Here is a 14,842-nt window from a genome sequence, read left to right as displayed (position 1 = left end):
GCCTGGGATCGTGCCCTAAGAGCGCAGTCAGTCAGCCCACTAGGAGCCTGGACCGAGGAGGGGCCTGGGCTGTGCTGGTGAGAAACCATGGCAACCGCCCTCTGGAAGCCCCGCCCCTTTCCCCATGCCCACCATCCATAGCGCGTGCTGCTTTGCACCGCAGCTGCGCAATGACATCAAGGCAGGCGGACCAATAGCCGGCCGCGTTCCTCCCCCTGCGGCTAGGAGAGGACCAATCGGGGCGGCGCTCTTGGTTTTAGAAACTGGCGCCCTCGTGGAGCCACACCCCTCCCAGAGGAGCTCGGGTTCGGCTAGCTCAGGTGAGAAGGACTGCTCCCTCCCCACCCTTACCAATGGCCCGAGCCCTCTCCTCCGCGCTGTGTGCGGCCGCTGTGCAGCGTGGGGGCAGGGGGCGCCTCTTTCGCCCGCCGGGAGTGCTGTTTGTGCCGTTTGCGGGGGGGAGGGGTTGGGCTTTCTGGGGGGAGGGGCGGCCACTCAGCGTTAGACATCGCGCTGCTCTTTGAAGTGCTTCCGGAAAGTCGCTATTGGCTGGGGGAGTTGTCGATCAACGGCTTCCACCAATCAGTGACACGCTTCCGGCTCCCTGCGGGGCGTCCCGAGCGGAGCGTCCGGAACCGAGCGCTCCCGCCCGCCGGCTCGCCTTCTCCGGGAAGGGAAGCCCTCCCTCCCGCCGCGTCCCGCCGCTGCGAAGCCTCCGGCCTTGTTTCCGCGTCTCGCAGCTCCCTCGGATTCTCCCATTTTCCCCAAGGGTCCGCGCTCTCCTCGTGTTGATTAAAGCGGATTCAGAGGCCTCAGAACCGCGTGGATGCGGGTCTGGCCAGTCTCCCGCTTCAAGAGGCCTCCGACGGCCCTGGCGTCAGGACGACCTGAGTTCAAATGCGGCCTCAGACACCTAATAATGACCCAGCCGTGTGGCCTTGGGCAAGCCACTTGACCCTATTGCCTTGCAGAAACTAAAAAGTTAAAATAAAGCCCACTTTGGCAAAGCCGGACTGACCTCACAGCCTTCACCTCTCTGCTTCCACCTTCCTGCCAAACTGATGCCGTATTCTCTCTCACTACCCTCTCACAGAATCCCGAGTTTTCATAAAAATATAGTTTAAACCCAATTTTTTTTTTTATTTAAGGCAATGGGGTTAAGTGGCTTGCCCAAGGCTACACGGCTAGGCAATTATTAAGTGTCTTAGGTCAGATTTGAACTCAGGTATTCCTGATTCCAAGGCTGTACCACCAATTGCTCCCAATTTTCTTAATATTTATTCTCCACATGTGTATTATGTCTATAGTGCACACTATTGGAAAATAGAATTACTCTAAAGTTGCAGGTGATAAATGATACACTAATGGGGAGATTCAGAGTAGCAGGACAAGTAAAAAAAAATGCAGACTTGTTTCCCCCAATAGGATGGGAACTCCAAGATGTTGAGGAAACCCTTGTTCTGGGACCCCCAGCATCCTGCAGTGACATATATAGTAAGCACTTTGTAAAGGCCCATTGAATTGAAATGAAGGTTTTTGACCAAGTGAATGACTTACAGTCAGGCCTCTGCAGGAAGTTTATTTTGGCAACTGTGTGGAGGAGGTAGGCCTGGAGGCCAAAAAACAGATTTGAAGGCTATCCAGGTGGGAGGTGTTAGAGGCCTCAAGTTGGGTATAGTTGTGCAAACAGAGAAAAGGAGGTTGAAATGAAAGATGTATAGGGAGAACCCAGAAGACTTGGTGACTGATTAAATGTAGGCAATGAGGGAGAGAAATTTCAAGTTTGACTAGAAAAGTTTCAACAAGTGACTGGTTTGGGTAGAAGAGGAGACAGTTCAGTTTTGAACACACTGAGTTTGAAATGCCTTTGGGATGGCCTTAAAGAAAGATCTGGCAAGATTAGAACTGGATTAATAGATTTGAAAGTCATCTGCAAGGAGATATAACTGCACTAATGGGTACTGATGAGATTTGTGAGAGAACCTAGATAGAATGGGAAGAGAAAAGAGGGAATATCCAAGCTAAGGGTTCCAGAAGTTATGATGATACAGCAATGGAGATTTTAAAAAGGGTAAGTAGGTAGGAGAATCACCAGGAGAAAGTAGTGTAATGGAAGCCAAGGGAAAAGTATGTATCCAGGAAGAGCAGTGTCAGATACTTCAGAAAGATCAAGGAGAATCAAGACTTAGAAGAAAAAACTGTTGGATCTAGCTGTCAAAAGATCTTCGGAAATCTTGGAGAAAATTTATTTGAGTGTAGTAGAGCCAGAAGTCAAATTGAGAGGAATTTAGAAGTGAATGGATGAAGAAGTGAAAACAGCCAATGTAGATGATTCTGTTTTGGTGGCACAACTACCCACCAATAGCTTGATCATGCATTCTTGAAGTATAGATTACTTCAATCTGATGAGATCTACTAAAACCTGAGTTTGGGTCCATAAAAATGGGTAGCTTAAGGCCCAACATAAAAAAAAAGTTGATTCCATCATATAACAGATTTGATAAGTGTCACACCCAAATGAAAAACTAAAATTTGATAATGTGATATATTTGTGAAGGGACTACCCAGGCAAAACTCTGCTTAAGCTCCAAGAGAGATTTAACATTTAAATGAGACACAGTTCCTATCTTGGAGGAATTTGCAGTCTAGTAGGATTTGACATCAAAGAAGATGCCTGCAGTACACACTATGACATGATGTGTGAATTAAAGCATTACAAAATTCATGACCAAAGGGACACATCCTGGGATAGCTTGTATTTGAGACATTGCTGTAAAGAACAGGTAAGATTTGTCCATTGTGGAAAATGGGGATGAAATGTATTTCCAGATTGGAGGAAAATCCTGAGACCAAAGGACTGAAATCAGGGAAGCTCATTACTTGTTGGGTTTGGGGATAAGCAGAAATCTGAGAATCATCAGATTTGACTAGCACAGAGAGGAGTAATATATGAGATTTGACTGGAAAGGTAGGGTGGTGCCAGGTTGTGGAGGTGCTAGGATGCTGGTACAGGGATTTCAATATTAAGATCATGGCAGCAGCACTCTCTCAAGACTTTTAAGTGGAGGAGTGCCATGGCCAGATCTGTGGGTGTGAAAGTTACTCTGGCAGCAGTATGAACAGTGATGAGGAATAGGAAGGATCCAGAAGGGTGTTCTGGAACCAAAGTGACTGGAAATGAGACTTGTACTAATGTGCTTGTGTTAAGAATAGATAGGGCTGGATACAGAAGATATTAGAAATGAGACTATCAAGATCTCACTGGATATGGTATGTGCCTATAAATATGGAAGACTAGGTGCTCATTAACAAATCATAAAGACAGAAGGAGAATCAGATTGGTGAGGAATGCTAAAGAATTCCATTTTAGACATGTTCAATATTAGGTGAGAGTGGAATAATAAAGTGAACTCCAACTCTTAACCTAAATAAGGTCTGTTAGCTGGGTTTTTTTTTGATTTTTTAAAATAATTATAACTTTCAATATAATTTGTTTCCTTTGTAATTGCATGTAGCTTATTTAAATATCATTCATTTACTTTGTAGTCATAGTAATTTTATTTTGTGAATTTAAAAATATTCTGAAAATTTCTAAGTTTCACCATACTGCCAAAGAGATCCATAACACACAAAAAAGGTTAATACTGATCCAGATCTTAGAAGATCAGGGCAAGAATCATTAAGAGAAGGGAAGTAACCAAATTGATAAAAATGAATGAGACTGCTGAGAAAGAAAGTATAGAGACTGGGAGGGGGTAGTGAAGGGGATAAGAAGCCAATGAAGGACTAATCCTAGGCCTGGGGAGAGCTGACCAAAGATAGCATCTTTGAACCTTAGGGAGAACAGGGTAGAGTAGAAAAGGATAGGTGTGAAGAAGAGTCAACACTATAGAGAAGTCAAAACAGGTGAAGGCTGTGGGGGAAAGCCATTAGATTAGATAATTGGTGAAAAACAGGGAACCAATGTTTAATAAGTCCCAGAAAAATAAATTACTGGAGCAAGGACTCCTTTGAGTTAAGTGGTATTAGGGAAACTTGATCAGTGACCTAATTTATCAGAAAATAGGGCTAGCCAAATACCTTATATCATGTAGCATAATATATTCATTGGATATTCAGCATCAATATAAAAGCTCACAACATTTTTTTTATTATGAGATCAAGATCATGTTCCTTTCACAACTATTTAAGGGGAAAATTTTTAGCCAAATATATTATACAAACAATTACAGAGTATAAAATAGGTAATTTCAGTTATATGAAATAAAAAAATTTTTGCACAAATAAAAATCAGCCTAGCAAACTGTTTTTTTTTTTTTTTTTGGAAAAAAATAATTGTATTAACTATATCTAATAAAGGAAAACTACTAGGTGGTGGATAGAGTGCTAATACTGGAGTCAGGAGGACCTGACTTGTCCCTGGACAAGTCATTTAACTCCCTCAGTTCCTCATTTGTAAAATAAATTGGAGAAGGAAATAGCAAACCACTCCAGTGTCTCTGCCAAGAAAACCTCAAATGGGGTCCCAGAATGTTGGACTCAACTGAAAGTTGACTTAGCAATTAAATGCTTAATAAGGATCTGATATCAAAGCTATATGGGGAATAAACAAAATATAAATATACCAAAAAATTATTTCTCGCTTATAAATTGTCAGGATATAAATAAACAATTCTCAAAAGGAGAAATGCAAATTGTGAGATTGTTATATATCATTAATGAGAGATGCAAATCAAAACAAAAATGTTTCACTTCATACTCAAGAAACTGGTGAAGATGGCAATAAATTAGGCAGACTGGAAGCTCCTTGAGAGCAGAGACTTTGATTTTTGTTTTTTTTTCCCCTCTTGCTTGATAGAGTTTGAGGCATGGAGAGGGAAGCCAACATAGCTCATATCCATTCATTCAATTTTCCATTTCTTTGGAGAAGGAAATGACAGATCATTCCATTCCCTTTGCCTAGGAATGGGATGAGGAAGAGTTGGACATGACTGAAATGACTGAAAAAAATTCATTCAATATTCTATCTACTAAGGGCAAACCACTTCTTAAGACAAAACCAAAATGGATCCTTACCTTCAGGAGACTTGAATCCTTCATTCATTAGCCTAAATGTTCTTAGACCACTTAGAAAGCTAGAACCTCTGCTGTAAGTGAGAAACATCAGCATTACTGGGTTAAAAAAAAAGATACAAAAAAGGGGGAAGAAGTATTATGGCCACTGACTGAGGATTCCGAATTGTATCATAAAGTTTTTTTTTTTTTTTTTTTTTAAGGTTTTTGCAAGGCAAACAGGGTTAAGTGGCTTGCCCAAGGCCACACAGCTAGGTAATTATTAAGTGTCTGAGACTGGATTTGAACCCAGGTACTCCTGACTCCAGGGCTGGTGCTTTATCCACTATGCCACGCCACCTAGCTGCCCATATCATAAAGTTTTAGTGGATAAAAATCAGCCCAATTTTGTGGCTTTCTTCAGGATCACTGCACATCCACTGGGGTATGCAGGGGTTCCATCTGTATCTGCAGGGGAGGTACTACGCTTGTGAAGTCCATGGTCTTTTGAAGAATTCAAGGGATACTTTGAAGTCATTGGTGAAATTCAGTTAGAAGTGAAAAACAACCAAACTTCAGTTCCCTTTAGAAGAATAGTAGGGAAAAAAAAAGAATAGTGGGGGAAATTGGAATAATATTCTCCAAAGCTTTATCCGGACCTTCTTTTTATCTCCTCCTCCTCCTCTTCCTTTTTTTCCTCTCTCCCTTTCCCCCTCTATTTCTATCTTACCCTCTCTGTCCTCTCTATCTCTGTAGTCCCATCACTTTCCCTATGTTCACTTGATAACTGTACACAGATGATTCCCAGATCTATGTGTCTAAACTTCATCTCTCACAAGTTCCAGTTCATCATGGCCAGCTGTCTGCTAGACTCACCAACAGGTTGCCTCTAAAGCACCTCAGACTTGCTGTCTCTGAAATGGAACCCCTTATCTTCCAGTCACCTGTGTTGATAGCCTAGGAGTCCTCCTTGGTTCCTTACTTTCACTTCTTGCCTTTGTCCTTCTTATCACTCTTGCCAGCTCGTGTTGACTTCACTGTCACAACACTTCCCATTCATCCCCATCTCTACCCACAGGGCATCTCCCTGGACAATGGCCACTCAACTATGCTTTTTCCTTCCTGCTCCAGCCTCCTGCTGCCTAAGCACAGATGTAGCTATGTCACTCCCTTACCTTAAAAGCTTCAGTGGTGGTGGCTAGGTGGCACAGTGAATAAAGCACCAGCCCTGGAGTCAGGAGTACCTGGGTTCAAATTCGGTCTCAGACATTTAATAATTATCTAGCTGTGTGGCCTTGGACAAGCCACTTAATCCCATTGCCTTGCAAAAACCTTAAAAAAAAAAGCTTCAGTGGCTCCCTGTTGCCACCAGGAATTGAGACTTTGTTGACATTTAAAGCTCTAACAATCTAGTTTTAATTTCATTTAGTACTGCCAAAGAGATCCATAACACACAAAAAAGGTTAATACTGATCCAGATCTTAGAAGATCAGGGCAAGAATCATTAAGAGAAGGGAAGTAACCAAATTGATAAAAATGAATGAGACTGCTGAGAAAGAAAGTATAGAGACTGGGAGGGGGTAGTGAAGGGGATAAGAAGCCAATGAAGGACTAATCCTAGGCCTGGGGAGAACTGACCAAAGATAGCATCTTTGAACCTTAGGGAGAACAGGGTAGAGTAGAAAAGGATAGGTGTGAAGAAGAGTCAACACTATAGAGAAGTCAAAACAGGTGAAGGCTGTGGGGGAAAGCCATTAGATTAGATAATTGGTGAAAAACAGGGAACCAATGTTTAATAAGTCCCAGAAAAATAAATTACTGGAGCAAGGACTCCTTTGAGTTAAGTGGTATTAGGGAAACTTGATCAGTGACCTAATTTATCAGAAAATAGGGCTAGCCAAATACCTTATATCATGTAGCATAATATATTCATTGGATATTCAGCATCAATATAAAAGCTCACAACATTTTTTTTTATTATGAGATCAAGATCATGTTCCTTTCACAACTATTTAAGGGGAAAATTTTTAGCCAAATATATTATACAAACAATTACAGAGTATAAAATAGGTAATTTCAGTTATATGAAATAAAAAAATTTTTGCACAAATAAAAATCAGCCTAGCAAACTGTTTTTTTTTTTTTTTTGGAAAAAAATAATTGTATTAACTATATCTAATAAAGGAAAACTACTAGGTGGTGGATAGAGTGCTAATACTGGAGTCAGGAGGACCTGACTTGTCCCTGGACAAGTCATTTAACTCCCTCAGTTCCTCATTTGTAAAATAAATTGGAGAAGGAAATAGCAAACCACTCCAGTGTCTCTGCCAAGAAAACCTCAAATGGGGTCCCAGAATGTTGGACTCAACTGAAAGTTGACTTAGCAATTAAATGCTTAATAAGGATCTGATATCAAAGCTATATGGGGAATAAACAAAATATAAATATACCAAAAAATTATTTCTCGCTTATAAATTGTCAGGATATAAATAAACAATTCTCAAAAGGAGAAATGCAAATTGTGAGATTGTTATATATCATTAATGAGAGATGCAAATCAAAACAAAAATGTTTCACTTCATACTCAAGAAACTGGTGAAGATGGCAATAAATTAGGCAGACTGGAAGCTCCTTGAGAGCAGAGACTTTGATTTTTGTTTTTTTTTCCCCTCTTGCTTGATAGAGTTTGAGGCATGGAGAGGGAAGCCAACATAGCTCATATCCATTCATTCAATTTTCCATTCCTTTGGAGAAGGAAATGACAGATCATTCCATTCCCTTTGCCTAGGAATGGGATGAGGAAGAGTTGGACATGACTGAAATGACTGAAAAAAATTCATTCAATATTCTATCTACTAAGGGCAAACCACTTCTTAAGACAAAACCAAAATGGATCCTTACCTTCAGGAGACTTGAATCCTTCATTCATTAGCCTAAATGTTCTTAGACCACTTAGAAAGCTAGAACCTCTGCTGTAAGTGAGAAACATCAGCATTACTGGGTTAAAAAAAAAGATACAAAAAAGGGGGAAGAAGTATTATGGCCACTGACTGAGGATTCCGAATTGTATCATAAAGTTTTTTTTTTTTTTTTTTTTAAGGTTTTTGCAAGGCAAACAGGGTTAAGTGGCTTGCCCAAGGCCACACAGCTAGGTAATTATTAAGTGTCTGAGACTGGATTTGAACCCAGGTACTCCTGACTCCAGGGCTGGTGCTTTATCCACTATGCCACGCCACCTAGCTGCCCATATCATAAAGTTTTAGTGGATAAAATCAGCCCAATTTTGTGGCTTTCTTCAGGATCACTGCACATCCACTGGGGTATGCAGGGGTTCCATCTGTATCTGCAGGGGAGGTACTACGCTTGTGAAGTCCATGGTCTTTTGAAGAATTCAAGGGATACTTTGAAGTCATTGGTGAAATTCAGTTAGAAGTGAAAAACAACCAAACTTCAGTTCCCTTTAGAAGAATAGTAGGGAAAAAAAAAGAATAGTGGGGGAAATTGGAATAATATTCTCCAAAGCTTTATCCGGACCTTCTTTTTATCTCCTCCTCCTCCTCTTCCTTTTTTTCCTCTCTCCCTTTCCCCCCTCTATTTCTATCTTACCCTCTCTGTCCTCTCTATCTCTGTAGTCCCATCACTTTCCCTATGTTCACTTGATAACTGTACACAGATGATTCCCAGATCTATGTGTCTAAACTTCATCTCTCACAAGTTCCAGTTCATCATGGCCAGCTGTCTGCTAGACTCACCAACAGGTTGCCTCTAAAGCACCTCAGACTTGCTGTCTCTGAAATGGAACCCCTTATCTTCCAGTCACCTGTGTTGATAGCCTAGGAGTCCTCCTTGGTTCCTTACTTTCACTTCTTGCCTTTGTCCTTCTTATCACTCTTGCCAGCTCGTGTTGACTTCACTGTCACAACACTTCCCATTCATCCCCATCTCTACCCACAGGGCATCTCCCTGGACAATGGCCACTCAACTATGCTTTTTCCTTCCTGCTCCAGCCTCCTGCTGCCTAAGCACAGATGTAGCTATGTCACTCCCTTACCTTAAAAGCTTCAGTGGTGGTGGCTAGGTGGCACAGTGAATAAAGCACCAGCCCTGGAGTCAGGAGTACCTGGGTTCAAATTCGGTCTCAGACATTTAATAATTATCTAGCTGTGTGGCCTTGGACAAGCCACTTAATCCCATTGCCTTGCAAAAACCTTAAAAAAAAAAGCTTCAGTGGCTCCCTGTTGCCACCAGGAATTGAGACTTTGTTGACATTTAAAGCTCTAACAGTCTAGTTTTAATTTCATTTAGATTGATATTTTTCTTACTTTAGACCCTCTTACACAATCTTTTGATCCCTGTATCTGGCATTTGGTCTCCATACCTCTTCCTGAAATGCCCTCCTTCCTCCATTCTAACTCTTGGGTCCCCCTCTCCCTACATGAGCCCATTCCAAAATCCCTTGATTATTAGTAGCATTCCCTTCCCCTGAAGTGGTATTGTATTCATTTTGTTTTTAGTTATTTGGGCATGTACTGTTTTCTTCCAATTGTCTTTCTGCTTTTTGAAGACATACGGCATTGTCATTTGCCTTTTTTGAAACCCTAGCATTTAGCCTGGTCCTGGTATAGCAGTAGGCACTTCGTGAGTACTTGGTGGATTGGAGACCCCAGAGGAATGATTGCTGACTCTTTCTCCACTCTTCCATTGTAAGGTGTGCCAGCTTCCTCAGAAGACCATGCAGAGAACTTCACGCCTAAAGCGGGAGCTGCACCTGTTAGCCACAGAGCCACCCCCAGGCATCACATGCTGGCAGAACACAAACCAAATGGATGATCTCCGAGCTCGTAAGTATGCCCCCCACCCCATGAGCCTTGGGAAGGGCAGGTTGAATTTCAGAAATTGGTCTCTTCTCTTAAATTTTAGGGTTTTTTTTTTTTTTTTTTTTTTTTGCAAGGCAAATGGGGTTAAGTGGCTTGCCCAAGGCCACACAGCTAGGTAATTATTAAGTGTCTGAGACCGGATTTGAACCCAGGTAGGCCAGTGCTTTATCCACTGCGCCACCTAGCTGCCCCTTTCTCTTAAATTTTAGAAGAAAGACCAAGCATCTTAGTCCCTTTCTAGCCCAAGTGTCTGTTTTCATAAAAAGGATGCCATATTCCCTTCTATTTTTCCAGGTTTCAGAAGAGCAACTTTAGCCTATTTCCCTTTGACAGGAAATGATCAAATTGAGAGGCTGCTTAGGGTACCAGGATAGGTCGCTGAGCATGGAGTCAGGACAGGGCGGCTTAAATTCTCATTTGTATGATTACTTTTCCTCTCTGTGCCTTAGTTTCCCTATTTGTAAAAGGAGGAGAATGATCACAGCGGCCTCTGAGGTCTCTTTCATCTCTAAATCTAAGATTCTATAAGCCTTTTAATACCTTACCTAAAAATATTTGTGGGTAAAGTATGACCATATTGAATAGCAAGAAGGTTTTGAGAAAGGGACTGGTTTTAGAACCTTGGGAAGAAAATTGTAGGCCCAGACCTAGTTTCTCCAGTCTAGAGAATTTAGAACTAAGGTGTTGAGCAATATAACTCATCTCTTTTTTTTCCTTTTTGCCTTACAAGAGATTTTAGGTGGAACCAACACACCCTATGAAAAGGGTATTTTCAAGCTGGAAGTCTCTATTCCTGAAAGGTCAGTGCAGATTTGATTGCAAACTTGCAAAGGCAAGGAGCCCTTTGGGTGGCAGCAAGCTATAGTGAGCTGGGCATATGACTGGGAGCCAGAAGAACTGAATTCTAGCCTCTATTTTACTATTAATTCTTTATGTGGCTTCAGAAACTCATCATTTCTCTGGGTCTGTAAAATGAGATTTGAATTGATCATCTCCAAGGTTCTTTCTAGCAATATGAACCTCCTAAGGGCCTTATCAGGTAAAATCCTTGCATTTAGGATGAGGAGGGGGAGTTCTGAATATTCAAATGGTTATTCTAGATCTCATCAAGCTAGACCTTGCAAACTGACATCCTGAGGAGATTCACCACATGATACATCATTAATGAGACTATAGGTTAAGAAGCAATCAAATATATCTGTCAATTCCATTTGGGAGGCTATATTTTCTAGATATTTCTATATACCGGAATTGAATGCTGACTTTTGTAGACCCACTTTTACCTAGGTTAATTTGAGCAAAAGTCACTCCAGAAGGTTGGACTCAAAGAGCCCTTCTAAAACCCATAGGTAGGCTTCTTGGGATAGCGTTGTTGTGAAAACTATGAATGATTCCATAAACTGTAGCAGCAGCAGCAAGGAACTGAACTTTCTGTCCTATACTTTCAAAGGTACCCATTTGAACCTCCAAAGATACGCTTTTTGACTCCCATCTATCACCCTAACATTGACTCTGCAGGGAGGATCTGCTTGGATGTCCTCAAACTGCCACCAAAAGTAAGTGAGGCAGCGTGACTAATATAGAAAAGTGTTTAACATGATTGAGCATGTATAACCTATTTCAGATTGTTGTCTAGGGGAGGGGGAAGAGAAGGGAGGGATAGAGAAAATTTTACAAAAATAAATATTGAAAACTTCCTCTACATGTAATTGGGGGGAAAAAACAAAAAATGGTTTTTTAAAAAGTGAGGGGTTTATAGAAAACACCTGCTTTTGTATCATTTACCTTGTAATAGAAGTTCTTTTGTTTGCATCTTTGTATAGGGCGCTTGGAGACCATCTCTGAACATTTCCACCGTTTTGACCTCCATCCAACTGCTCATGTCGGAGCCCAACCCTGATGACCCCCTCATGGCTGACATAGTAAGTTTCTCATCTCTGGTGCAGCCCCACTCACCCCAAAGATGTAGCACCTGATTTCAGAGGTAAGACTCTTCTTCTTTGTTTTCTTTGTTTTCTTCCTAGTCTTCAGAGTTTAAGTACAACAAACAAATCTTCCTCAAGAATGCCAGAGAGTGGACCGAGAAGCATGCTCGTCAAAGGCAAGAGGTAATGTTCTGAATGGCTTCCTCCTGTGTTTATAGCAATAATGGGTTCCTCCCATCCAACAGGTACATATTGTGCTGTGAAATATTTGGATTTTCTTCATTTTGCCCCTCAAAGTAAGAGGGGAGAAAGGGCTCCTTTACCTTAAAGATTACACCTCTCATCCTGTGACTCAGTGGTGAGGAGTGAGTGGATCTCTCTTAGACCAAGGGGAGCCACTCACTCAACTCTGCCTGGCCCTGGGGGACAGGTGCATGTGACCTCATCCTCACCCTTCAGTCCCTCTGCCTCCAGAAAAGACAGATTTGACAAAAGCATGGATTTAAAGCTGAAGGGATTCCAGAGGCTGTCTAGCCCCTCATTTTACAAATGAGGAAACTGGAACATACAGCAGCTTTTCCAGTCACTGAGCTGTTAGGTATCTGGGACAAGATTTGAGTCCAGGTCTTCTTGCTTCTAAACACAATATATCTACTATGTCCCCTTGTTGGTGGAAGAGGACTATGGGATCAGAATACCTTAGAGCTCAGGTATCTGCATGTGTTTGCAGGGGGTAGGATTAGGGAACCAGAGAAAAGGAAGCATCCTCCAAAAAAGGGGGACTGGGCTTCTTCAGTGGAAGTTGTTCCATGGAGAAACTCATCACAGTGCCCTCTCTAGAAGGACCAGATGGCCTTTCTCTGCCTTGCCCAGCTGGTACCTGCCAGCCATGCTCCATTGGTAACACTAGAGGGCATGCCTCCTCTGCTTACCGGAACATTTTGTTCAGGGTGGGTTGGGGGTTGGGGTGAAGAGCCTTGTCTTCCAGTTTCCCCTACACAAGTAGGGGGGGTTGTTTGGGGCTTGACAGATGACGGCTTTCAGGAGAGTCTGCCTAAGAATTTACCGGAGGCCTTTTAGGAAAGAAGAGAGAAGTGACCCCCTGGCAGAATCTTCTAGATTCACCCCATCAGTTTCAATTAGCTACAAGTTTTTTTTTCACCATTTCAGAATCCAAACTGCTGAACTACAGGCTCCTTCAGAATAAAAGTTCTTGATGATTTCATGTAAGGGAAGTCCACCATGAAGCAGGGCACATGTTCAGGCAGCTGGGATTTTTTATTAATCACAGGGGTTTGGAGGAATGAGTGAATGAATGAAAAAAGCCATTTCTCTGTGTTTACATGAGTAGATCAGGCAATATATCACTGAAGTCTTCAGGTCATAGTGACAGGGGAAATGGTAAGACCTGGTGACCCTCCATCTCACTGGAAGGTGTTTATCCAAGTGACCTGAGCTGACAGTTGACCCCATAGGGTCTCTCTTCCCTTTGGGGAGAATTGAAGGGAATTCAAGAGGAGGGAGCCTCCTGATGGTGAAGGGGTCTTTTGCAATTAGGCCTGCTTGCTTAGGATTTGGGTGATCTTTAAGAGAAAAGCAAAGGAGAGGAATGGCATCTTCCCCTCCTTTGTTATCCCCTCCCCCCCCAGTAGGTGAAAGGAAAACAAAGGGAAGAAGGTACTTTGAGTTTTACCATGGTGCTCTAAACAAAGAGCCCCAGTGTTGCTGCTCATTCCTCTTCTATTTACCCTTTCTGTTCTTTTTCCCAGAACAAAGAGAATGAGGATGTGGAGAATCTACCAGAACCCAGTAACCCCAAAGTTGCAGAAGTGCCACAGAAAAGAAAAGGTTCCAAGCTGGAGGGACCAGAGAAGAGACTTTGTCCTGATATTTAGGAAGCCTATTGCAAGCCATTGCAGCTAATAGCAATCCACTTTTGTCAAGGATTCTGAGTGAACCTCATCCTTCTGAATGTTTTTTTTTTTTTTTGGTCTTTGATGAGAGTGGAAGGATTTTTCCCTTATAAAACAGGCTTTGTATATTTATGTATACTGCAGTAGACTAATTCTCTGAATGTAATTTGTTGTATTTATCTTGTACATATGTATTTTGAAACCTTTTAACCTGAAAAATAAATAATCATTTAACATTGGGTCTGTGTTTACCCTGTGTGTGTATTTGGGAGTGAGCTGGTGGAAGAGAGTATATAATCAGAATGTTAAATTAGTATTGTTGCTATTGATTACAATTTTACTCTCTTCCCACCATGATCAAGGAAACTTTGACAGATTAAGGGATTGCTGTTACAAACAGTTCAGTTATCACTGGGTTTTAGGAATGTTGCCTAAAGTGGAAATTGTGATTCTAGAACCATTTTTTTCCCTTATTTGCCCGTTAGCCTCTCAATAATTTTTACATAGCTAAAATCATCTAGGTGGTAAAAAGGATAAAGTGCTGGGCCTGGAGTCAGGAAGTGAGTTTAAATCTGGCCCCACACACTTGAGTTATGTGACCTTGGGCAAGTCACAACCCTGTTGTCTCAGTTTCCTCATCCTCAAATGAACTGGAGGAGGAAGTGGCAAATTACCCCAGTATTTCTGCCCCAAAAATTCCAAATGAGATCATGAAGAGTCAGACCATGAAACAAAAATAATAAATTCAAAAACAAATGAAAATACCTCAAAACAGCTATATTGTTGCCCCATAAAAGCAATCAGAGCAAACTATCATGAAATCAGCTTAAGGTATATATATTGCAGAATTTACTCAGTAGACAATATTTTTTTCACCACCTAAATAACTTAATTGATTTGTTATTTTAGACGTATTGACTGGCACAGTGATACTGAATACAATAATTTTAAGGATCCCTGCTGGTGCATATTGCTTAAAAAACCAGTATGTTCTATTGCATTTTTATTTTCTTAAAAATAATTTTCTGCTGAGGTACTACCTTACACCTCTCATACTGGCCAATATGACTAGAAA

General features: G+C 41.5%; 1 protein-coding gene across 1 annotated transcript; it reads left to right on the top strand.

Moving 5' to 3' along the window:
- Positions 1-219: 219 nt before the first annotated feature.
- Positions 220-13,996, top strand: UBE2T (ubiquitin conjugating enzyme E2 T). The gene is made up of 7 exons (XM_074220409.1): positions 220-320; positions 9,761-9,893; positions 10,660-10,729; positions 11,380-11,485; positions 11,753-11,851; positions 11,954-12,037; positions 13,624-13,996. The coding sequence occupies exons 2-7, from the start codon at positions 9,785-9,787 to the stop codon at positions 13,747-13,749; spliced, it is 594 nt and encodes a 197-aa protein (XP_074076510.1). The 5' UTR covers positions 220-320; positions 9,761-9,784; the 3' UTR covers positions 13,750-13,996.
- The last annotated feature ends 846 nt before the right edge of the window (positions 13,997-14,842 follow it).

This window comes from Macrotis lagotis, chromosome 2 (assembly GCF_037893015.1).
Source record: "Macrotis lagotis isolate mMagLag1 chromosome 2, bilby.v1.9.chrom.fasta, whole genome shotgun sequence".
Lineage (NCBI taxonomy): Eukaryota > Metazoa > Chordata > Mammalia > Peramelemorphia > Peramelidae > Macrotis > Macrotis lagotis.
The sequence above is the reverse complement of the archived record's forward strand: the minus strand, read 5'-3'. Positions and strand labels throughout refer to the sequence as shown.